Source organism: Mastigoproctus giganteus, chromosome 5, assembly GCF_048544385.1.
Source record: "Mastigoproctus giganteus isolate SK-2022 chromosome 5, ASM4854438v1, whole genome shotgun sequence".
In the NCBI taxonomy this organism is placed as follows: Eukaryota; Metazoa; Arthropoda; class Arachnida; order Uropygi; family Thelyphonidae; genus Mastigoproctus; species Mastigoproctus giganteus.
In genome coordinates, this window is record NC_143579.1 from 91,388,602 (window position 1) to 91,416,230 (window position 27,629).

The 27,629-nt window shown below is 38.0% G+C and overlaps 1 protein-coding gene across 1 annotated transcript in view; it reads left to right on the forward strand.

The window, feature by feature from the left end:
• LOC150085556 (uncharacterized) overlaps positions 1–27,629 on the forward strand; it is a 327,690-nt gene that overhangs the window by 60,401 nt on the left and 239,660 nt on the right. The window contains exons 3-4 of the mRNA XM_090374600.1: positions 6,298–6,375; positions 9,937–10,031. Of these exons, the coding sequence (XP_090230726.1) occupies positions 6,298–6,375; positions 9,937–10,031 (173 nt within the window). The remainder of the gene's footprint in view (positions 1–6,297; positions 6,376–9,936; positions 10,032–27,629) is intronic.

The window sequence follows — 27,629 nt, forward strand, 5'->3', positions numbered from 1 at the left end:
CTTCTTTGCTACAATTCTCATTAGTTCATTTGACAACCATTTAGGCCTAAACCTTGAACAGTATTTCTTAATAGGTATGAAACGTTTAGTAACTTCCACGATTAATTCCTTGAATGCTTCCCACTTAAAATTTTCTGTTGGTCTCACTACAAAATTTAAAAACTGTCTGAGACCACTGTAATCGCCTTTATGGAAGCAAAAACCCTTTCCTTTACCCCCGGTTGGTAATTATATCTTTAAGTAAATCCCACATCAATGTGATCACTGCCACCTAGTGGTTCCTTTATCTGCAGATTTTTAATACACGAATAATCACTGTTCATAACCAGATCAAGAATATTACCCTCTCTGGTTGCCTCTCGAATATGCTGCTGCAGAAAACAATCATCCAATAAATAAACAAAAGTCTTACTGATGTGTGAGTGACCAACCCACAAGTTGCAATCAATATCTGGGAAGTTAAAATCCCCCATTATAAGGCATTCTGATTGACTAGTCTACTCTATTTCTCTATACAATTGTTCATTGTACTCATTTGAGTCATTAGGACTATAACACACTCCTAATCTTATTTTTGATTTTGCAATTCTTACGTCGCACCAAACTGACCCATCAGTGCACTGTCCATTTATATCAACCAGATGCACTTCTTTTGATTTTGTTTTTATTAATTAACAGCATAATCCTTCGTCAATTTCTATCCCTTCTGTACACATTGTACTCCCCAAATTCCAATTCTGCATTCATAATATCTGTGTGACACCATGTCTCTGATATCCCAACAATATCCACCTTTGATGTCTTGACCAAAACATCAAATTTATTTACTATACTTCTAGCATTGGTATACATGCAAGTATACATGCACCTATTCTTATTCTTAGTTACCCTAACACATCCCATATACCCAACTGTTTCACGATGATTGTCATCAGTCCCTGAAACCCCAGCACCTCTCACTCCAGGCCACTACTTATTCTAATATAAATAGTGCAAGAATCACCTTCACCTCTGCCTGCGGCTACTTTTAACCTTTTAGTCTGTGAATCTCCCCAAGCTAGCAGTTTTCCGACCCACCTAACACTCCCTCGATAGCATTAGCAAATATTCTTGCACCCTTTCTATTTAAGTGTATCCCATCCCTGTAGAAGCAGTCTCTCCTGTTAGCAAGCACAGACCACGCTGAAAAAATTCTACCCCATGAGCTTTGCACATTCCCTCTAGGGCCAAATTGATTGACAAAGCTGTCATGTCCTCCTATCGTGTCTCGGCAGAATTGCAGACATTTTCAAATTTAATCCTAACTCACGACTTTTTTGCAACGTTGAATTTTAAAGTAAATCTGCAGATCTCCTACTCTTGATGTCATTGGTGCCAACGTGTACAACAATATCACCCTTTGTGCCCTTTAAAGATTATATATGTTTCAGAACATCATCAACTTTTGCCCCTGGCAGACATACCCTGGTCCTATTCCATCTTTTCATTTTACACAATATATTACCCGTCTCCCTGACAATAGTCACTAACAATAGCTAGTTCCTTTGGGACCAGCTCATTCTGCCTTGGAGATTGCCGCTGTGTTGTCAATGCACAATATTGAGCTTTAAAGTAAATCTTGTAAATCTTATTGAATTTTAAAGTAAATCTGCAGATCTCCTACTCTTGATGTCATTGGTGCCAACGTGTACAACAATATCACCCTTTGTGCCCTTTAAAGATTATATATGTTTCAGAACATCATCAACTTTTGCCCCTGGCAGACATACCCTGGTCCTATTCCATCTTTTCATTTTACACAATATATTACCCGTCTCCCTGACAATAGTCACTAACAATAGCTAGTTCCTTTGGGACCAGCTCATTCTGCCTTGGAGATTGCCGCTGTGTTGTCAATGCACAATATTGAGCTCTGGCGTTGAGAGCTTGACGGGCCCCTCATTAATTTCTTCAAGGGCATCTACCCCACACCTTAAGTTCTGATAGACGCCCATATCCGACTTCTTTTAACCTTTTATTCTGCAATTCCCCCCCAAGCTAGCATTTTTCTGACATACCGAACACTGTCTCGATAGCATCAGAAACACTCCTGCACCCCTTCTATTTAAGTATAACCCATCCCTGTAGAAGCAATCTCTCCTGTTACCAATCTCAGACCACACTGAAAAAAATTCTACTACATGAGTTCTGCACAATCTCTCCAGGCCATAATTGATTGAGAAAGTTTTCATCATGTACTCCCTCCTATTGTGTCTGTGCAGGTTTGCAGACACTTTCAATTTAACCCTAACTCACGAATTTTAACATTGACATGTATTTGTTAAGTAAATCTGCTGCAAATTTACTTAAATAATGCCACTAATGACATTACTCTTAATGTTATTAGTGCCGACGTCTACAACAGTATCACCCTTTGTGCACTTGTAAGATATCTGCTCTACAACATCAACTTTTGTCCCTGGCGACATACTCTGATCCTATTCCACCTATCCTTTTTACACAATATGTTACCCCTATACATTTTACACAATATATTACTCTGCCTCCCTGACAATGGATTCGCTGACAATAACTAACTCCTGTGGGATCAGCGCATTCTGCCTTGGAGATTTCTGCTGTGTCCTATTTGCCTATCCTTTCCGCTGGTCCTATTCCGCCTATCCTTTTTACACAATATATCACCCCGTCTCCCTGACAATAGATTAACCGACAATAACTAACTCCTGCGGGACCAGTGCATTCTGCCTTGTGGGATTTCCGCTGTTTGCCTGATGCATAAGAGTGAGCTCTGGCATTGAGTTGGGCAGCTGAGAGCTTGTTGGGTCCCTCACTTTAATACCTTCAAGAGCATCTACCCTTTTAACCTTTTAGTTTGTGAATCTCCCCAAGCTTGCTTAACTCTTCAAACTCCCATAAGTGTCCATTAGAATGCTGTGTTGGCATCTAATTTCTTGACACTCTCTGCACTTAGCACACACAAAGACATATTCCTTGGTTAGATCTTGTCCTGTTCCAGAAAGTTCCACAAACATTTCACAAGTTGCACATTTTTTTAGGCTGTGATTCATTGGAGAATCGCCCCCTTGTTTCACCCCTGAGTGTCAGCACTCTTGCTACTTGGTGCCCGTTGCTTTCCTGCTTTAGTCTGGGGCATGATATTGAATACTATTGATTAACAATGAAAATTAATAAGATTAATAAATTTAATTAATTAATTATCAATACTACACTGCCTAATAGATTCCTACATGCAGTGATACATATTATGCTATCTAGTTTTACATTAGAGCTACCTATATACCACAATAAAAATTTTGAATTCCCTATCACTCACTCACTCTATACTATAACAATGGTGGCAAGATTTGAATGAAACAATGTAATGATTGCTAGAGTAGTTATGATCAACTCCAAGCAGAGCTTCTTCAGAGTGACCTAGATAGACTTCAGGGATGGTCAGAAAAGTGGTATCTGTGCTTTAATTGGAAAAGCACAAAGTCTTACACTTGGGGAAGTAACCCCAAAATAACTTATACACTTGGTGGAGGGCGCCTCCGTAGCCAGGTGGGAAGGAGCAGCAGTGCGCAGCACGCGCTTCTTGATTAGACCGGGGTTCGAGCCCGTCACCACAAAATACGGAGGATGCGGAAAGGTCAAGGAATGACCACCGCATATTCCTGGAGCAATATGGCCTTAGTTGCTAATGCTCCTAAAAACCAAACAAACAAACAAACAACACTTGGTGGAGTTGAACTAAAGTGGGTGGTGGAGGAAAGGGACTTGGGTATTACGATACGGTCAAACTTGAAGTTCTCCAAGCATTGTAGATGGGTTTCAAGGAAGGCCCACGGTGTCCTATCAATGATTATTGAACATTTACTGGTAGAGATAAGGACGTCATAAACCCATTATATAAGGCTATTGTTAGACTAGCACTTGATACTGTGTTCAAGTGGAGATTGCACCTAAAGAAAGATGTTGAGCTTCGCAAAAGGATGTCCATATGAGGAAAAACTTGGAATATGTGGGTTGCACCGCTTGGAAACTAGGCACCTTACCGGTGACTTGATTGAGGTGTTTAAGGCTCTGAGAGGTAATAGTAAAATGAACGAGGATGAAATTTTTACGGTTATAAATGATTCCAGAACTAGGGGCCATAAATTTAAGTTACAGGGAGAGATGTTTAGACTATTGTAGGAAGTTTTATTTTAACCAGCGAGTTATAAATTACTAGAATAAGTTACCAATGTGGGTGGTAGAGGCTGACAGTTTGGGGAAATTTAAAGGTCAGCTGGATAGTTATCTAGAGGAGGAGGGAAATGTATAGGCTGTCTATTTTCTTTTCTCCTGTTATTATTTATTTTATTATTTTTAAAAATTTTATTTATTTTTTTGGCTGGTGCAGCATAAGCCTCAGGCTTCGTTGCACCATATGAGCATTACTAATACTAATATCTGCTCTTCGATGTCATCAACTTTTGCCTGTGGCAAACACTATGTGCCTGTTTCATCTATTCTTTTTGCACAATATATATTTCTCATTTTCTTGACAATAGAGTCACTGACAAGAACTAGCTCCTAATAGGACCCACACATTCTGCCTTGTGGGGTTTTGCTGTGTTGCCTGATGATCAAATGCAAGCTCTTTCATTGATGTGGGCATCTGAGAGCTTGATGGTCCCCCAATTTAAATCTTTCGATGGCATCCACCCTGTTCTTCAAGCTCTCATAAAGGTCCATAACAGTGCTGAGTTGGCATCTAAATATCCTCCCATTCAAAACAGAAGGAACTGGAAAGTTGCTGGAGAGGCCTTAATTCTGCAGTGGATTGAAAATGGCTGATGATGATGATGATGATCTTCACACTCCTTACTTTGAGCCCACACAAAATCATCTGTCCTGGCAATATCATGTCTCATTCCAGATAGTTCCACAAACATCAAACAAGTTGTACATTTCATAAAGCCGTAATTTGAAGGACAACCCCCCCCACACTTCCTGCAGTTCTTCCTGGAGCCACAGCACTCCCACCTTTGCTTTGCTGCTCTGAGGTCTGAGGCATAATTTCCGTTCAAATTCAATACAGTTAAAAATACTCAGTAAACAAATATACTTAATGCAGTAATAATGCTATGCAGTGGTTATGCTATGAAGTTTACATTATTAATTAAATATAATTAAAATTCAAACATTCTTATTGATACAGAAAAGTGGCAGCAGAAGTTGAATGTGGGTCCTTATGCAGTTATAAAAGATAAGTTACAAATTCACTCACGTAATCAGAGAATCACAAATAATAACTACACTTCTCATTCTAAGTGAAAAGTTAAATGCAATAGAAATCCTACTCCAATTCACCAGTTACACAGCAGTAATATACCACACTACCAAGTTTGTATTATATGTATTAGGCTATACTCCATAGCCAGGTGGGCAGGAGCAGTAGCGCATAGCACACGCTTCTTGATTAGACCGGGGTTCGAGCCCAAGACCACCAAATACGGAGGATGCGGAAAGGTCAGGGAATGACCACCGCATATCCCCGGAGCAATATGGCCTTAGTTGCTAATGCTCCTAAAAACCAAATAACAACAACAAGCTATACTGCTACACTTCAAAGTTATAAGTTAATTATAATATATAAAAAATTATTCAACTAATGCCAACCTAGGTGTTTCAAACTTTAGAGCTACCTATTTACCATAATTAAAAAATTAGAATTTTCATACCACTCACTCTATAATGCACTTTATAATATATAAAAAATTATTCAACTAATGCCAACCTAGGTGTTTCAAACTTTAGAGCTACCTATTTACCATAATTAAAAAATTAGAATTTTCATACCACTCACTCTATAATGGTGGCAAGATTCAAGTGATATAAAGTTGTACGAGTTCTGTGTATATTAAATAGTAACTTAGTAGTATAACTAAGTAGTATATTAAAAATAAACTGATGAGTGTGACTAGGACTATAAAGCTAGGATACGATTTAATGACAATTAGGTCAATAAAATGGCCAAATTTTTCAAAACTTTATGCCAGAGCTGAAAATTTTTTGATTAGCAGCATGTGGATTTTAATGTAGCTACCTGTTCACACTGATCTGTAGCTGTATACAGATCAACTGTAGCTGTCTCAGATAAAATATGTATTGATATGAAAGTGAATTGTGTTTATTCATAGATAGCTAGCATTTATATTTCATGTGTCTAATATAATCTTTTTTTTTTATTAGTTTATTTTATAGCATATTCATTTAAATTGGAATTTTTTAATTTGCATGTATTTTTAGCAACTTGAAGATGCTTTAAAATTCTTAGGAATTAGTGATGCTGTTTGGGTGCTTTCAAGAGATGGCAAATTTTATCAGGTGGGTCCTAAATAATTTTATTTGTGTATATATCTATGATAGAAAATAAAATTGAAAACATCTCGTTCCTCCTTTGCTGAAAGTATCTGTTATATTAGAGATGCTGTAGCTCAAACTTAATAGTACAGTAAACCCTTTATTTAATGGGTCCCAATTTAAATGAACTTCAGAAATAAATATCCACTAAACCAGTCGTTTTGTGTATATGGGACCCTGTGATATTGATTTCCTCATTCTGATGATATTTGCATCAGTTGAAATATTTTCGCAATAGTGCCGAGAACCAGGGAGACAGGATATTCCTCACCATCACCTTTCATCAGGCCATGTCAGACATCAGTAGGAAGTCATATGAACCTTTAGTGAGGGTGTCAGAGAGCTTTTCATACTCAGAATAAACATTATTTATTTTCCTTTTCCATATATACAACAAAATTTCAAGCCAGTCTGCTTCACACAATAAGTGCAATAAAATACAGTTACAGCATGTACTTTTTTTATTTCATAGTACAGAACTTTTTCATAACTTTCTAGCAACTTTGATGACTAACCCCCATATAGACTGTTAAAGCAAGGATTTACTGTAATTCAGTTTTAGCTTTAGAATGCCAAGATAAGGAATAAATATTTTACTTTATCATGTGTTAGCGAATTTCTTTTGTTTGTAATGCTATATAAACTAGAAGCTAGATTGTGTTTGCAAACCTATTTCTGCTATTTATTATAATAGAAATAGACAGCATGACTGAACAAATTAGAGTAATGGACACACAACCAACTGTAAGTCGCTTGCTTGTCTGTTACTCTACTTTGGCTGTGTTGTAGTGTTTGTTTGATGATGCCCATGTGCCAGTCCTATACTTTGGTTCCATTTCACAGAAAAGAAGCACAAACAGTACTTACTTCAACAGTGCTATTTTTGATCTAATTTACTTTTTTGCAATTGAGTGTGTGATTTATGGGACCTGAATCCTTATTATTGGAGAAATAGCTATTAACTAATTAACTTTTTTTTTTTCTTTTTTTTTTTTTCTTTTTTTTTTTTCTTTTTTTTTTTTTTTTGCAATTGAATATGGTTTAAGGGGACATGAATTTTGAGTACTGGAACAGTATCGTGTTGTTTGTAATTGCTGATGTGGAAGTACAGTGCTTAGATGTTTTGTAAATGCTAATTTTGTAAAGGGGTTCCTGCCATGTAATGTCTTATTATTATTGTTATTATTAGCCATATGGTGCAAGGAAGCCTAAAGCTTATGCTGCACCAGCCAAAAAAAAAAATTTTCTTTTTTAATTACCCTGAGAGGGAGAGAAAACAAGAATCAAAAGTAGAAGAGAATCACCAAAAAAAAAAAAAGAGAAGAATGATGATATCCAGCTCAGGACCCTGGGTGTGCCAAACCCATACTCACCAGATGTGAGCCCTGGGGTCTTGTATGTGTACTATTTGTTAATTTTTTTTGACAATAAAGGATTTTAATAATAATGATAATATTTACACAAAAATGAACTTAAGATGTGGGCTGCAGAGTCTGAGAGACTAGACACCCCTGGGTGACACTTACAAGAAGTGTTTAAGGCCCTGAGAGGAATAAGCAGGATGAATGAGGGAGTTATTTTCATGTTGGCTGGTTCAACAAGAACAAAGGAATGCAAATATAAAATTTTGGAAAGCAGTATTGTAAAGTTCACTTCTGATTATCATGTTACCTCTGATAACATATAGTTCACCTCAGATTAGCATGTTATTGATTGTTAGAATAAATTGCCTCCCCAAGGTAGTGGAGGTAGAGAGTCTGACAAGGTTTGGAGTGGAATTGGATTGCTACTTCTTTAGAAATCCACAAACTACGATTGATTATTTGGCCTGAAAAATACTGAAAATATTAATAAATGCATGTACTTTATTGCTTTTAAAATTAAAATTAATTACTCATGTAGTAGTAAATGAATTCTGACATGCATTAGAATTTTAATATTTCTAATAATAATGGTAATTGATTTTGGAAATGAATACTAATGGTCAAGATCATATTTAGAAAAGAAGAAAGAAATTAGTGAAATTTTGTTATATTGAACCCTTTGGGTGTGTACCTATATTTAAATGGACTGACAGAAGAACTGGAATTTGAACATGAAGTATACATATATCATATATATTCTATATTCATGTTACAGTAGAACTAAAGTAGCAAATTTGACTGAGACAACAAAAGTAAAATATTATGTAAATTATACAACAGGATAATTTATAATTAAGTAAATTTGAATGCAAATTCAGCATATACAAGCAAATGAAAAATTGCTACATTGCCATTTATAAACAATGATCTAACAACATTAAAACATTCATTGAACATATATAGCTCATATAATTGCATGAACCACGAAACTTGAGTAATCCATCACTTATTATCAGTCTTGTTTGTGAATAACAATTAGAATAATTTAATAACAACATACCAAATTTACCAATGTTGTTGGACTTTTGTAAAAATGTATCTGATAAATTAATTTATCAATGTTGTTGGAGCCTGGTAAAAACTTATCTGAGATGAAATTGCAATTCTGTATTGTAATTCAAAGTTTGTACATTGTTATCATTCTTGTAACATCTTATATTGTAAAATCCTATATAATGAGTTGCCCTCCCTATATCGTTGTGAAGGATTTCACAGTATGAGATGTTACAATAATGATGCCAGTGTACAAACTTTGGTTTGTCTGAAAAATTCAACTATGTAGTACTGATGCAAATTTGCTAACTAATGTCATAGTTTATAAAACTCTTAAATACATGAAATCTCAATTTCGTAGTTTTATTAGAATCGGACCTCTCAGGCATAGTATGAATAGTAAATAAAAATAGTTGCAAGAATGGTCACACTACTCCTTGTGGGTATTTTTAAACAGTTACTCCGGAGTAATCATAAAAATGTTACTTCTAAAATTACTTTAGTCAAACTGTATTTAGGGATTTATTTAGGAGCTAATATATATTGTTAGGGATAGTAACATTTAAAGAAATTAACCTTAACTAACAATTAACATGCAGTCAATATTTTGAAGGTGTAGCATTAACACTTCTTGGTTAACTTCTCTGTACCACATGGCAACTTGCATAGGACCGCTTCATAAATCACAAGCCGTAAAAGATTTCATTAATTGAAACCACTGGCTATCTGATGAGGGACCTGAAAGCCTTGAAACAGACTATCACAACATTGTCAGTGATTTTAAACAAATAACAGAATATCTTTGTAGTGCTACTCTTTGTATAAGGTAGTGCTTCTCACAGTGAATATCCTCAGTTTTTCTATTCTTGAAATCTAGTAAAATTCAGGACAACTCTCAATTGAGAAATCAAAGAGGAAGAATTCTTTAATAAATTTAGCAGCTAATATATACTTATTATTATCACTGCTTCTTAGCTGTTAATCATATTGAAAATTACCAATTTTATTCTCAGTATAAAAATAAATATTAATGTTTCACTAGGTTAATTAACTTTAGGAGACATTATTTTGATATTTTAAAATTAAAGATCAAAGTATTAACATTTAGGTAAGCTTTCCATGTGATTCTGGTACAAGATGTGATATAGTCCTTAGAACACTCACTTCAAGAGGCATTGGTCATCATGAAAATTCTACAATAGGGTAAGATGAATTTAAGATTTTTTAAATTTTATATTTAAAAAGTTTAGTATTGTACAAAACATTTTAGTTTTGATTTAAAAAATTTACTTATTACAATTTTTTTTCCCTAATAGTGTAGTTTTTACAAAAGTATTTCATTTAAAATAATTGTTACTTAATTTTTTTTTTTTTTGGTGTAATTGCTTGAATTTTATTTATAGCATAAATAATAAAATACAGTATACTAAAATTGAAAACTTTAATTGTTATTTGTAATAAAAATAAAATAGCACGAGAACTTTTCTTAGTATTTTTCTTTTAAAGTTTGTTTTTGTAATAAAATTTCTTTTGATACAATATTATTATTATTATTATTAGCCATATGTGCAAGGAAGCCTGAGGCTTTTGATGCACCAGCCAAAAAAAAAAAATTGAGTTACCCTGACAGGCAGACAGAGCAAGCAAGTGAGAAGTAGAAGAGAATCACCAAGAAAGAGAAAAATTGTGATATCTCGGTCAGGATCCTGGGTGTGTGAAGGCCATACTCACCAAATGTGATCCCCTGGGATTAGCATTAGCATTAGCATTAGTTGAGGCATACGATGCAAGAAAAGAAGCTTATATAGTATTAGCCAAAAAAAAAAAAAAAAAAACCCTTCCCATTTCACCCATCTGGTCACTCCTCCATATGTTTGTCTAGTTCAGCCTTAAATTTATTTATTTTTAAGCTATCAACTCCCACAACAACAACAGATGGAAGTCTGTTCCAGAAATCAGCTACCCTCTGTCTAAAGGCAAACTTCCGCACATCTTTTCTACAACTGTCTTTCTTTAATTTGAAGCTGTGCCCCCCTCAGGTTTGTAATCTGAGCAAGTGGAAATATCCCATCAGCATTGGGGCCTGCTCAAACCATTCAAGGCCTTGTACACCTCAATCAGATTACCTCACAAGTGCCTAGTCTCCAGATGCTGCAACTTGCAGAATTTAAGCCTCTCTTGGTAAGTGAACCCATTTGATCCCCTTGCCAATCTTTTTGCCCTTCTCTGTACTCATTCTAGCAACTCTACTACATCCTTCCTAAAATGAGGCTTCCAGACCTGTATGCAGTACTCAAGGTGGGGCCTGACCATTGCCTTATACAAGAGGATAATTACCTCCTTGTCTCTGCTAGCAAAATTCCTATATATCATTGACAAAACTCCATGACCTACTCTGGCAGCTCTTCTGCACTGCTCAGAGATCTTCATATTCGACTGCACAATTAACTCCAGGTGTTTTTCATATTCCACCACCTTGAGTGTAGTACCACACAGTTGGTACATTTTTCTTTCAATAAAAAAAAAAAAAAAATATTAAACTTCAATTGTGACTTCTCAATCCATTTGTCTAACGAGATCCTGTTGCAGTAGCATACTGTCTTTACTATCATTAACAACACTGCCAACCTTTGTATCATCTGCAAACTTGGACATTAAACCTGATATACCTTCATTGATATCATTAATAAATATACAAAACAACAATGGGCTCAGCACTGAACCCTGGGAGGCTCCACTAAAAACATTAGTCCACATAGAGTAGTGTCCATTTATTACCACTCTACTGTCTCCCACTCAATCAACCCTTTATCCACTGCAGCAACTTGCCTTTAATGCCATACCGCTCCAATTTGTACAGCAGTGTTACATGTATTAAAACTTTTTCTGAAATCCAAGTATATGATATCAAAATTATTTTTTTGCATCCAGTTCTTTTGTGACCACATTGTACTATCCAATCAAATTGGTCAGACAAGAATTGCCCTTAAGAAACCCATTCTGTGTCTGAACTATTACTGCAGTCTTGTCTAGGTTATCCTGCATTACTTCTTTAACCAGGGACTCCATTATTTTCCTCGGTACAGAAGTTAAACTAACAGCTCTATAATTATTTGTATCACCCTTTGAACCTTCTTTGTGAATTGGGGATACATTTGCACATCTCCAGTCCATGGGGACCTCGCTTGAATCTAAGGGTGCTCTCATAATGGCTAAGGGTTTGCTTACTTCACTTGCTACCTCCTTCATTATAACTCGATAGATTCCATCTGCCCCAGGTGCCTTTTTTATGTTTAACTTCAACAATTTCTCCCCCACTTTGCTGTGCATTATTACAATATCATTTAGCTCCCTGTTAGAGTTTAGTAAACTTCTGTCCTCCCCTTCCTTACAGAATTCCTTATGTATGAATGTAGATGCAAAATACTCATTCAGTTTGTCAGCTATCTGAGCAGGATCGTCAATAGTCGAACCACCAACGTCAAGTGGACCAATCTGATTCATCCCCTTCCTTCTAGAGTTTACATAAATAAAGAAGTCTGTCGTTTTTCTTAGCATCCTTTGCTAAGGATTTCTCGTAATCAGTCTTCGCTTGCCTAACTTCCTCTGTGACTTGATTATAGACTTGCTTATATCTATCATAGACTTCTATGTCACCTGATAATTTATATGCATCACATGCATTTTTCTTCTCTGCCACAAGCCTTATTAGTTATCTGACATCTATTTAGATCTAAATCTTGAACAGTATTTGTTAGTTGGTATGAAAAGCCTAATAGCTTCCAAAATTAATTCCTTGAAGGCTTCCCACTTAGAATTCGCTGTTTTTAACATCTTCAGTTGATCCCACTGTATAGAATTTAAAAACTGTCAGAGACCACTGTAGTCACCTTTACAAAAGCAAAAACCCTTCCATTTACCCTTCATGGTAGTTACATATTTAATCCCACATCAGTACACTGTGATCACTGTCACCTAGATTTTATGCCTTTCTTAACTAACAACATAACCCCTCCTTCCCTTCCTACCCTGTCTATTCTTGCTGTATACATTGTACTCCCCAAATTCCAATTCTGCACTGCTTATATCTGTGTGACACTATGTCTGTGATATTCCAATAGTATCTGCCTTTGATGTTTTGATCAGCACTTCAAATTCAAATGTATTTACTATACTTCTAGCATTAGTGTACATGCACTTGTTCTTACTCTTAGTTACCCTAAGACAGCCCATGTATTTACTTGTTCCATGATGACTCCCATCAGCTCGTGAAGCCCCAAGCAACTTGCTCTCTAGGCTGCTGCTCATTACAATAGAAACAGTGGAAGAATCACTTTCACCTCTGCCTGTGGCTGCTGTTAAACTTTTAGTCTGTGAACCCCCCCCCAAGCTAGCAGTTTTGCGACCCACCTAACACTGGCTCGATAGCATCAACAAATATTCTTGCACCCTTTCTATTTAAGTGTATCCCATCCCTTTAGAAGTTCTTTCTCCTGTTAGCAAGCACAGACCACATGAAAAAATTCTGCCCCACGAGCCTTGCACAATCTGTCCAGACCCAAATTAATTGAAAAGGCTCTCATCATATACTTCCCTATCGTGTCTGGGCAGAATTGCAGACACTTTCAAATTCAACCCTAGCTCACAATTTTTACTTTCAAATTCAACCCTAGCTCACAAGTTTTTTTCAACATTGACCTGTACTTGATAATTAAATCTGCAGATCTCTTACTCTTAATGTCATTAATGCCAATGTTCGTAAATTGCCGCCATTGTTACGCGATACAAAATATCTCGAACTAGATAGCATAAGCTTAGTATAGTATAGTACATAATATTGTCAATTAATCAGTAAATCTATTAATCTTGTTGAACTTTATTGTCAATTAAATTGTACTTTTAACTATACATATAACAACTTAGATTACGTAACATAAATAATTAGTAAAAATAAATAATTAATACTTAACTTGATACGGAAGTTATATAAAGGGATTTCGTAGATAACACTCGATACTGAAACATAAATATAGCGTTATAATTGTGTTGGGATACAAGTTTAGGGTTTTAATTTTGTACTGAAATTGAAATTTTATTGAAATTAAATCGAAATCATGACTCAGACCAGAGCAGCAAAGCAAAAGGCTGAAGCTAATGGGAGTGCTGTGGCTCAGGGGAGAACTGAGGGGGCAGTTGCCCTCTGAATCACATCCTTTTAAAATGCACTACTTGCTTGATGATTGTGGAGCATCGGGTACGGGACATGATATTGCCATGGGGGATGTCTTTGTGTGTGCGCGATGCAAGTAGTAAGGAAATCAGGCGACAACTCAGCATTGTTATGGGCCTATATGAGAGCTTCAAGGACAGGGTGGATGCCCTCGAAGGATTAAAAGTGAGGGGCCCATCAAGCTCTCAGCTGCCCACACCGATGCCAGAGCTTGCACTTGGTCATCACGTAACACAGCGGCAGCCCCCAAGGCAGAATGCGCTGGTCCCAAAGAAACTAGTAGTTGATGGTGACTCTATTGTCAGGGAAATGGGAAACATGCTTTGTAAAAAGGATAGGCGGAACAGGACCAGGGTATGTCTGCCAGAGGCAAAGGTTGATGTTGTAGAGCGGATATCATCTTTTAAGGGCACAAAAGGTGATATAGTTGTACACGTTGGTACTATCAAAAGAACTGATATTAAAAGTAGGAGACCGGCGGAATTACTTAACAAGTACAGGTCACTGTTGAAAAAAAGCCGTGAATTAGGGTTGAATTTGAAAGTGTCTGCAATTCTGCCCAGACACGATAGGAGGGAGTATATGATGAGAGCCCTGTTGATCAATTCGGCCCTGGAAACATTGTGCAAGGCTCAAGGGGTAGAATTTTTTTTCAGGATGGACTGTTCTTGCTAACAACAGAGACTGCTTTTACAGGGATGGGATACACTTAAATACAAAGGGTGCAAGAATGTTTCCTGATTCTATCGAGGCAGTATTAGGTGGGTCGGAAAACTGCTAGATTGTGGGGATACAAGGCTAATAGATTAACAGTAGCTATTGGCAGAGGTGAAAGTGATTCTTGCACTGCTTCTATTGGAATGAGCAGCAGCCTGGAAAATAAGATGCAGGATATTTCAGAGACTGCATTGGGGTACAAGTAAACACATGGGTTGTGTTAGGGTAGCTAAGAAAAAGAACAGGTGAACTTGCGTGTACACCAATGCTAGGAGTTTAGTAAATAAAATTGATGAATTTGAGGTATTGCTCAAAACATCAAAGGCAGATATTGTTGGGATTTCAGAGACTTGGTGTCACACAGATATAAGGAATGCAGAACTGGAATTTGGGGAGTACAATGTCTACCGAAAGGATAGACAGGATAGGAAGGGAGGAGGGGTTATGCTATTAGTTAAGAAATACATAAAATCCAAGGAAGTGAAGCCAGTTAACATCGCTGGACAGTGCAGTGTCGAGTCAGTTTGGTGTTACATAAGCATTGGGAGATCAAAATTGAGAGTAGGAGTGTGCTATAGGCCTAATGACTCTGAGGAGTATAATAAGAAACTTTACAGGTAAATAGAGTGGGCCAGTAAATCAGAAAGTCTTATAATGGGGGATTTTAATTTCCCAGATATTGACTGGAATTTGGGGGCTGGTCACTCACACAATAGATAAGCTTTTGTGGATTTATTGGATGATTGTTTTCTTCAGCATGTTCGGGAGGCAACTAGAGGGAGTAATACTCTTGATTTGTTTATCAGTAGTGATTCTTCATGCATTAAGAAGCTGCAGATAAATGAAGCACTAGGTGGCAGTGATCACAGTGTGCTGAAGTGGGATTTACTCAAAGAGGTAACTACCATTAGGGGTAGGGGGAAGGGTTATTGCTTTCGTAAAGGCGACTACAATGAACTGAGACAGTATTTAAATTCTATACAGTGGGACCAACTGATGATGTTACCAACAGCAAATTCAAAATGGGAAGCATTCAAAGAACTTATCTTGGAAGCTACTAGGCTTTACATACCAACTAAGAAATATTGTTCAAAGTTTAGGCATAAGTGGATGTCAGATGAACTAATGAGACATATGGCAGAGAAGAAAAATGCATGGGATACATACAAATTAACACGTGAACACAGAAGCACAGAAGCCTATGATAGTAGTAGTAGTGGTGGCATGTGATGCAAGAAAGCAAGTGTATGAGCTTATTCAGCATCAGCCAAAAAAAAAAAAAAAAAAAAATCACACCATTGCCTCCAAATGCCTGTTCAGTTTCTCCTTAAATTTATTCAACCTATCAACTTCCACAACGGCAGATGGAAGTTTGTTCCAGCAATTAACCACCCACTGGCTAAAGGCAAATTTCCGCACATCTATTCTACAGCTGTCTTTTCTTAATTTGAATTTATGCCCCCTTAGCTTCGTAATCTGAACAAGTGGAAGGATCCCATTAGAATTCAGCGTGCTCAACCCATTCAAGGCCTTATATACCTCAATCAGATCACTGAACAGGTGCCTAGTCTCCAGCCACTGCAATTTGCAGAACTTAAGCCTCTCTTGGTAAGAGGATCCCTTCATTCCCCTCACCAATCTTGTTGCCCTTCTCTGTACACGCTCAAGTAAATCTACATCCTTCCTAAAATGAGGCCTCCAGACCTGTACGCAGTACTCAAGGCGTGGCCTGACCATTGCCTTATACAGAGGGATAATCACCTCCTTTTCCCTGCTAGCAAAATTCCTATATATCATTGACAAAACCCCATGACCTGCCCTGGCAGCCTGTCTGCATTGCTCAGAAAACTTCATATCTGACTGCACAATTACTGCCAGGTCTTTTTCATTTTCTACCACCTTAAGTGTAGTACCACACAGTTGGTACATTTTTCTGGGGTTACTTCTACCCATATGTAGTACTTTGCATTTGTCAAGGTTAAACTTCAGTTGCCACTGCTTAGCCCATCTGCCCAAATTATCTAGATCCTGTTGCAGTAGCACACTGCCATTACTGTCATTAACAACCCTGCCAACCTTTGTGTCATCTGCAAACTTCGACATTAGATACAAGTTGATCTGTAACCAAGTTACAAAGGAGGTTTAGGCAGGCGAAGGCAGATTACGAGAAATCTTTGGCAAGGGATGCAAAGAGTTCTTTACTTATGTAAACTCTGGAAGGAAGGGGATGAATTAGATTGGTCCACTTGATATCGATGGGTCAACTGTTGATGATCCTGCTGAGGTAGCTAAGAAACTAAATGAATATTTTGCATCGACATTCACAAACGAGGAGTTATTCAGCGAGGGGAATGCCAGAGGTGTATTCAACTCTGGCAGTAAGCTAGAGAATCTTGTAATAATGGAGAGTAAAGTGGAGGAGAAATTGTTGAAGATAAAGATAAGAAAGGCACCTGGGGTGGATGAGATCTATCCTGTTATATTAATGGAGGCAGCAAAGGAAGTATGCAAACCCTTAGCCATAATTATGAGAGCTTCCTTGGACTCAGGGGAGGTACCCATGGACTGGAGATGTGCAAATGTGACCCCAATTCACAAAGGAGAATCAAAGGCTGACACAAGTAATTATAGACCTATGAGTTTAACTTCTGTTGCCGGAAAATTAATGGAGGCACTGGTTAAAGAAGCACTGCAGGATCATATAGACAAGACTTCAATTATAGCTCAGACACAGCATGGTTTTGTTAAGGGGGAAGTCTTGCCTGACCAATTTGATTGGATAGTATGATGCAGTCACAAAATAACTGGATGCAGGGAATAACTTTGATATTATATACTTGGATCTTAGAAAGGCTTTTGATACTGTTGCACATGGAAGACTGCTGCACAAATTCAAGCAGTGTGGCATTGGAAGCAAATTGCTGCTATGGATAAAGGGGTGGTTAAGGGGGAGAAGACAGAGAATGGTAATCAATGGACACTGCTCATCGTGGACTAATGTTATTAGTGGAGTCCCTCAGGGTTCAGTATTGGGTCCGTTATTGTTTTCTGTATTTATAAATGATATTGATGATGGTATATCAAGCTTAATGTCCAAGTTTGCAGATGATACGAAGGTTGACAGGGTTGTCATGGACACTACTGACACTATGCTTGACCTTATTTTTGTGTTAAAGAGACCAGTGATCGAAAACACTCTCTCAGGTTGGACAGTTGTTGGTTTAATGGTCAGCAGTGCTCTATAAACTTTCTCCAGCTTTTCAGTTCTACTGCTAGTTGCCTCCAAAATTTGAAATTCTTTGCTGATTTCTAATTCACCTGGATATTTTGAAGGCTGTTCAGTTAATCTCTTTATTACACTGTCATACTCTTGCATGAGTGCATCTCCAACATCGTAACTAGACGAGTCTTTGTTTTTTTTCTAAAAGAACATTTCGTTTCTTTTCAGTTTCTTCATTCAATGCTAAGACTCCTTTGGAATGTTTTGCAAATAATCTCTGATAAATCTCTTCAGCATGCTTTTTCCAAACTTGCTTACTTGGAAAATCAAAAGTTCTTGAACCTGAAATCTTCTTTCCTAAACTTTTTGGGGTTGTGTAGATAGCTGAGCAAGGCCACAGTTTGGCAATTTCGTCTTGCATTGTAACGCTGCAAAAGGCTTTGGTGAAACTTTAAAGCAAATGGGTTTTCTGCTGTATCAAGCTTAGCAAGCAGAAATTCTATTGAAGACTCTGCTTTAAGTAAGTCTGTATCTTCTGAGGTTATAGTCTTCAGAATCATTTCAACTGGTCGCAAAGTTTCACGTAGCAATTCAAGTGTTTTCCAGTCATCGTCAGACACAGCTTCAGTTGACAGTACTGCACATAGAGTGTAAGGACCCATCCTTACAATAATAATTAATAAAGTCTTGTTAAATATTGGGAGAGTTAATTGTAGAGTAAATAGTTAGTTTTCAGCTCAAATATCATGTGTTAGGAAACACTGGAATTTGGAAGTTTATTCCAGCCACGCCTAGCTCTAGTTATATCCCTCGTTTGTAAAGGATTCCCTAGTGAGTAGTAATTATAATGGACCGAAACAAATCCCACTTAAGACAGGAGCATATACTCTATAGAAAGGGCACTGAGTGCGGAAGTGGCCCTCTTAAAAATTTCACAGTATGACTACTAGCAGGTGTGGGCGAAGTAGTAATGGATGTGAGTGTGAGGTCACAAAGAAGGCCTGAAACTTTCTTAGTTGACTGGAACTTACGCTTTACCATCTAGAATGATCCCGAAATTTCTAGACCAACGGAAGTTCGGACAATAAGGATGAAAAAACACGCCCACGGAAATGAAAGGAGACGAATAAGAATCACGAAGGACAGGATGTGGAAGTCAACGATTGGCCAGGAAGAAAGCGGAGGGATTTTTGAGAGAACGTAGAGAAGGGTCTGAAAAATTGATACTGAGCAGATTCGAGGAGTTTTTTGTTTTGAGGTGATTCGGAAAGAGTCGTGGTCTAGTTTGGGTGGTGGATGCAGTCTTGGGGCAGATGGAAGTTGTAGCGGGAGAATTGTGATAAGAACTCTAGGTAAGACTAGAGTAGGAAGGAATGTTCACTTGTACATATTGAAGCAGTATGGAGGGAGAAAGGAGAAACACACTCAGAGAATTCTGGAGGTAAAGTTTAATCAAATGAGCTGTCGAGCGACTGGCCTACTCGGAAAGCACCTCAGTCCACGGAAAAAAATGCAGACTAAGAAAGAATATAGGATCCTGAATTAAATCCAGCCGCGTAACATCAGAAAGATTACCGTGATCCCCGGATGGACGACCTTCCGCATTCCAGTCCACGCCTAAGGCAGATAGGAAAGTAAACTGAGCAAGGAGAAAAGCCCAGTAAATAATGTAAGTGTTAGGAAGTTTTCTGAGAATAAATGAACCTAAATTAGTAAGGGAAGGACTATAGGAAATTGCTATATAGTTAAGGAGGGATGTCAAAGTGATAAATATATATATAAGTGTACTAATGTAATACATAAAGAAAGATAATCAGCCTAGAGGGTGGCATAAGAGTAATGTAATTAAGGTGTAAGTAGTCTATAATTGGAAGTGAAGTTCTGTATTAATGTTTGATAGAAAGAAATGACCTATTAAGTAATTAAGAATTGTTAACGATTGGGTAAAGGTTTCCTAACTAGTGTAGAGTTAAAAGTTGATTTTTGAATTATTGTGAATGTTGATTTATGGCGAATATATCTGATTGGAGTAGGAATTGATTAAACAGGTAAGCTATTATGGAGTTGTGGATTAATTGATTGGAAGGGTACTATTTAATTTGGTTGATTAATGTTGACTGTTAACCTGGCTATAAGGAAATGTTTGATTGAATAAATGTACTTTCTTACAATTTTGGAAAATGAACTCTTAATGAATTTGTTAGCCAGCTCATTGGCTGATAGTTGGTCGTTCATTTATACGGACTGTTTAGGAGTAGAGAGAGAGAGAGGGATTGTGTGAGGTGAATACCATGACCTATCGAAGCCTATGTAGAACATGAAGAGACACAATGTTATAATATATAAGATTATGTATTAGAAATGGATAATTGTTGGTGAAATGATTGATTTGATATCACGATATATACACATTTAAACGTTAGTATGATAACAAGTCTCCAACTAAATATTGTATTCAGTTAAATGTTATTGCAAGTTTTCTTATGTATGATATGTCAATAAACAATGTCATATTCTACATTCATGTGTGTGTCCGTCATTCCGAAACTCAGCCAGTCCAGTGGAAGAATACCTAATATAATTGAGGTCCCCTTGAGTCTGAGATTTTCTGAAATCAATCAAGTCAGGTTTTAAAGTGGGAGGGGTTAAAAAAGGGGATAAATAATATATATATATATATATATATATATATATATATACATAAATATAAATTAATAAAAAAAAAAGAAGATACATAAAATAACACTTTTACCCCCCCCCACAAGAGCATTTGGAATGCAATTTTTCAATTTAAAAAATCTCTCAATGATATAGAATGTGCTATCCCATCTAGTCTTGCAACTAATATAAGTTTATATTCTTTCCCATTAAATTTTGCTTTAACAAAATTTTGTAATATGTCATGTTTGGTAGGTGATTTTTGAAAAAGCTTGCAAATTTTTCTGACTTTGTTAATAGTTTGTGCAATATTAGCCATTGGATTGAAGACATAAATGAGCTCATCAGTAAAGTCAGTTTAATAAAGCATGCCTTGCTGTCTTTCTTCAACTTCTTCATCATCACTACTTTCTTCATTATTTTCATTTTCTTCATTATCTTTGGGAGACTCAGAGACTGTGGCACCATAATTGATTGCTGCTCCATCGGTGGTGCAGGCAACAATATCCTCATCCAAGTTCAAACCAAATTCCTTCAAGTGCCCATTCACAATTTGCTCAGTTCTTCTGCTATCAAGTGAACCATTAATCTCAATAAGACCTAATGATCAATGATTGTCTTTTGAATGCATTAGCATTAGTAGAGGCATTCGATGCAAGAAAGCAAGCTTATGCAGCATCAGCCAAAAAAAAAAAAAACCCACTTCCACTTCATCCCTCTGTTCGTTCGAAATACCTGTCCAGCTGAGCTTTAAACTTATTTAGGCTATCAACTTCCACAACAAGGGATGGAAGTCTGTTCCACCAACCACCCGCCTGCTGGCTAAAGGCAAATTTCCGCACGTCTATCCTACATCTGCCTTTCCTCAATTTGAATTTATGCCCTCTCAGGTGATTATTCTGAGCAAGAGGAAGAATCCCATCAGCATTGGGCATGCTCAAACCATTCAAGGCTTTATACACCTCTATCAGATCACCTCGCTGGTGCCTAGTCTCGACACTGTAATTTGCAAAACTTAAGCCTTTCTTCGTAAGAGCACCCCTTTGTTCCATTCACTAATCTTGTTGCCCTTCTCTGTACTCGTTCCAGCAGCTCTACATCCTTCTTGAAATGAGGCCTCTAGACCTGTATGCAGTACTCAAGATGTGGCCTGACTATTGCCTTATAGAAGGGGATAATCACCTGCTTATACCTGCTAGAAAAATTCCTATATATCATTGACAATACACCATGAACTACTCTTGCAGTCCATCTGCACTGCTCAGAGAACTTCATATCTGCCTGCAACCACCCCCAGGTCCCTTTCATTCTCTACCACTGTCAGTGTAGTACCACAGAGTTGATATGTTGCTCTGGGGTTGCTGTTTCCCATATGTAGTACTTTACATTTGTCATTGTTAAACTTCATTTGCCACCTCTCAGCCCATCTGCTCAACCTTTCCAGATCCTGTTGCAGCAGCATAATGTCAGTAGTGGCCTTGACAACCCTGCCAACCTTGGTATCATCTGCAAACTTGGACATTAAGCTTGATATACCATCATCAATATCATTTATAAATACAGAAAACAATAATGGACCCAACACTGAACTGTGAGGGACTCCATTAATAACATTAGTCCACGATGAGCAGTGTCCATTGATTACCACTCTCTGTCTTCTCCCCCCTCAACCAGCCCTTTATCCATAGCAGCAATTTGCCTCCAATGCCACACTGCTCGAATTTGTGCAGCAGTCTTCCATGTGCAACAGTATCAAAAGCCTTTCTAAGATCCAAGTATATAATATCCAATTTATTCCCTGCATCCAGTTCTTTTGTGACTGCATCATAGTATCCAATCAAATTGATCAGGCAAGACTTCCCCTTATGCCCAATGTACATTTATATTCATATACCTTTTATTTTGTATAGACGTATATTCGTCTAGAGTCAATGAATACTGTGCACCCAAAACCAATGAATTTTTGAAATGCTGAATGAGTTCTTCTTTCTTAGTTTTATAATAACTCAGAACCATATTTTTAATTCCATTCACTGAGGCTGGTGGTAATTTATCGTATTTATTTGTTTGAAGGTGAAGGCTTGATTGTATAAACTCACTCTTGGAAATTGAATTAAAAGAAAATCCATCTAAAGCAGCTAATTTTGAAATCTCTTCTTCCATATATTTTTTAACGATAAAGTTTTCTAATGTTCTTACCATTTTTACGGGAGATTCACTGTTATCCTGTTTAATGTCAATCTGATGCATTTTCTTTAAATGCAACATCAAAGATTATGTAGATCCTTCAGACGACTTCATTATCTTCTGACATTTCGAACATTGTGTTTCATTTTTGCTTTTTCGAGCAAAATAATTCCATACATTTGATTTCATCTTAGACATATTAAGAGTAATAAATATTAATTAGTAGGAATTTATATCACCAACAATTTTAAATAAAAATATTGAAGATAACAAAGGCACAGTACTATGCGTCACTCCCGCAAGCCCTGAATGAAGAGTCTAAACGAGGCAGGTTTCAAAATTTTCACAAAAGAAATTTTTTATTTATTTACTGGCAATTTTTTTTTCCCCAATTAAATCTATTGTATTTTCAAAATTACATAAAAGCTAAATTTGGTGAAGCTGCTTTTTGGAGAACACTTGATTGCAAATTTAATAGGAATAAAGAAGCAAAAAACTTTCTACGATTGAAATTTGATGCAATATTCAGCGAATCTGTTTCTAGTGGGTAACCATCAATAAGGCATGTTCCATAACTTGCCTGGCGAACAAGATAGATGGAATCGAGAAATGTTGAACATTTTTCTTTTACGCTATCGCTCCAACTCACTCTGTCGTAAATGAATGGTGCCTCCGTAGCCAGGTGGGAAGGAGCAGCAGTGCGTAGCACATGCTTCTTGATTAGACCGGGGTTCGAGCCCGTCACCACCAAATATGGAGGATGCGGAAAGGTCAGGGAATGACCACCGCATATCCCGGAGCAATATGGCCTTAGTTGCTAATGCTCCTAAAAACCAAACAACAAACAAACTTAAATGAATACACCTGCATCGTGCCATTTGGGCCACTTGCCCATGAGATTCGTACCTAAACATAAAATAAAATAAAATAAAAAACATGTTTAAAACATAAAGCAGTTGAATGATCCTGACAAACGAACAAACAAAAGAAAATGTGCGTAACAAAAAAACTATATTTGAGGGCTAATTAAGAAAATATTCAAATCCGGTTTTAGAAGCTTGGTTTCAGTTTTAACAACTCAATATGAAAACCGATTGGGCTTCTCTATTCACCATTGAGTCACCCAACCCACCCTGGATGACTCAAAAACCTGCATTGTAGTAACGAATAAAGAGCTGGACATCCTAGTGATCCACTGCTTGTGCATGAAGTATGCAACCTGTATTCAGGTAACATATGCGTCACTTTCATTTTATCTCATCTTTTTATACTGCCCGTCATCCCATGACGTTGAGGCATCACTCAACTACCTAGATCTTGCACTGGACTCCTTAGGATTCAATGCATTTATCATCACTTCAGATGTAAATGCCAAATCCACCGTCTGGCAGTCACCAGTTCCGGACTCTAGAGGTCTTCTGCTTGAGGATCTGATCTTCATTCGGAACCTAACCATTCACAACACACAAAGTCAGTATACCACCTACTGCAGTGCTACAGGGAAATCCAACGTCAACATCACAGCCACCACCACTAATGACCTAAGAAACCTGATTTGTGGATGGACCATCATTCCAGATTGGACCCTAAGAGATCATAGAGTGATAGGTTTCCACATCAGCATGCACACACCTAACCGAGCACCTCATATTGCCCCCACTAGGTTTGTCAGATTCTCGACTAAGGCCGTTGGCTGGGCAGCCTTTGACTCTTCCATACAGAGAGATTTTCCAGACCTACCCTCGATATCCGATAAGAGTGCAGCTGACCTGACGGATCTGTACCAGAGCTCACTCCAATTAGCTGCATATCGCTCGGTGAAGAAAGAGACCATAAAACCTCAAACTTGTGTCTGGTGGAGCACCAGGCACAAGTTTGAGAAAAGAGGCACACAGAGCGCGTCAGGAGTACCAACGTCACAGAAATTGGCTGCCCCAAGATGTTGAACAACTGCATGCCATCTACCTCGCTAAAAAGAACACCTTTACTAAAGTGGTTGCCAACATGAAAAGACAAACCTGGATGGACTTTGTCAAAGACTCAGGAAATTCTAACCCATGGGGACTCCTTTATAATATCTCCAGGGGGAAGACATACACCCTAGATGTCTTTGGCTTGGTACAGCTTCGCGAACAGGAAACCATAACCTGGCACAGTTCGATCAGTGCCATAATTGATGAACTTTTCCCCACAGACGATCCAGTGGAAGACCAACCTGAACATGCAGATATAAGAAATTCACTCTACACATCAACCTCACCTGATGAACCTTTTACATTCCAAGAACTGGAGACAGCAATGAACAGAATCAACCTGAATAAATGCCCTGGCATTGATCTTATTGAGTATGCATTCATACAAAGGGTGTTCAAACTGAAACCAGAACACCTACTTCTCCTTTTTAACCGCTGCCTTAGAGAATCTCTCTTCCCCAACCCCTGGAAAGTTGCTCTTCTCCGACTTATTCCGAAGCCTAACAAACCACCAACAGAACCTGGGGCACTCCACCCCATTGCTCTCTTACGTAACCTGGGTAAAATTCTGGAGTGACTCATAGCGATAAAAATTGTAAGCATATTTCAAGACAAAGGACTTATCTCTCCTTCACAATGTGGATTCACACAAGGTCGCTCCTGTGAGGATGCACTCTCAGAAATAATACTCCATCTGGAAACCTCCAAGGCCAAGTACGAACTGGCCGTCTTTATAGACTTTGAGGGGGGGCCTTTGACGGGTATGGTGGTAGAGCACTCTTGAGAGGCTGCGCTCTGCTGATTGTCCACCACAACTCTACTGGTTAATCAGGAACTACTTCACCGACAGAACCGTTACAGTACAGGCAAGACATAGGCAATAACACGACCAATTTACAGAGAATGCCCACAGGGCTCTGTATTGGCCCCCCTAATCTGGAACCTGGTTCTTCAGGACTGGCTTCGCCGCAGCTTTGACAGTACTAAGATCATTACATTCACAGACGATCTCACAACATCTTCTCGGGCCGCTCTCGGCGAGCCCTTGAGACCACTGCAAACCACATTCTTGACGACCTTCCCGACTGGACTCAAACCAATAAGCTCCGAATCAATCCAACAAAAACCAATATTATTATTATTATTATCATCAGTTTATTCCCATAAGGAAACCACCCCGGGATGGCAAAGTGCCAGGAGGGTGTATGATGATCTTTGGGGCGAAACTCAACATTCAAAGGGCTCCCCAAGTTAAAATCCAAGGCACACAGTTACCTCTTGTAATCCAAACCCGAGTCCTAGGGGTCATCATTGACCATAGACTTACTTTCCTTCCTCACCTTCAGAATCTCAACATAAAAGTAAGAAACTTCTCAGCCTCAATAGTCAGGATCTCCAGGAGTGACTGGGGTGGTTCTCCAAGTGCACAATACCCCTTTACTACAAGGTGGTGTTCCTCCCCATAGTCACTGCAGGGTCGTTGTTTCACCGGGCAGTTAAGTGTAGAATTAAAGAGAAGCTGAATTCTGTCCAACGGGGACTTCTGGCCACCCATCGGATCTGCAGAACAGTCTCCCCAGCGGCAAAACATCATTGCAGGGGTTCTTCCACTGGACCTCTTTGTAGTTTATAGGGGACTATGCTACAGAATACGGAGGAGGATTCCTGCAGCAATCCTTAACTTAGACACGGACGTGAAAAGAGAGAAACTGTGCTGCTATAATGAGCTAGTTCATATATGGCAGACTCGATGGGACACAACCAACAAGCCAAAGTCACGAAAAACTTCATACCGGATATTACCTTTGCAATGGCAAAATCTGTTATGAAATGATTTACTCTCATGATGGAAACCTCCTGTCTAGTCACAGGACATGGGGCCCTCAATAAGAAATTGTTTTAATTTAGACTTTCAGAGTCAGAGCTTTGTTTCTGTGGAGCAAAGGAGAACTGGTCCCACATACTCTTTGACTGTGCAATATATAATGAATCCAGAGAAAAGCTGAGGAATAAAACGTCCAGGGATTCTCCTCAACTGCAGTGGAACAGCTAATTCAAACAGCAAGTAATTGTACAGCACTCCAGGCCTTTGCAAAAGAAGTTTTTGCTTGAAGGTTTGGTTTGGTTTTTTTTTTTAGGAGCATTAGCAACTAAGGCCATATTGCTCCGGGAGATGCGGTGGTCATTTCCTGACCTTTCCGCATCTTCCGTATTTGGTGGTGACGGGCTCGAACCCCGGTCTAATCAAGAAGCGTGTGCTACGCACCGCTGCTCCTTCCCACCTGGCTACGGAGGTGCCGTTTTTTGCTTGAAGGAAGAGGCTTATTATTATTAATAGCCAAATGGTGCAAGAAAGCCTGAGGCTTATGCTGCACTAGGAAAAAAAAAAAGTTCCTGAGTTACCCTGAGAGAGAGAGAGAGAGAGAGAGAGTCAAAAGTAGAAGGGAATCACCAAGAAAGAGAAGAATGATGATATCCAGCTCGGGACCCTGGGTGTGCCAAGCCCATACTCACCAGATGTGAGCCCTGGGGTTAGATATTCTAGGGGCGAACCCAGTTCTGCCCCAAATCAATCAAGTCTGAAGATAAAATTGGACAATAAGATTCGTTTCACCAAGAAGACCTGGACAATACTTAGCGATTAAGTATGTTTTTGATGTTAGAGTTCTTGATAGCCACAATTGTTTAAGATGTGAATGAGTTGCTAGTGTAAATTTTATGCGTTTTTTTTTTAAATTAATTTATATATTTTTTAATTAATTTATATATTTTATGTTTTTACAATGTTGTATTTATTTATTTATTTTATGAAAGAT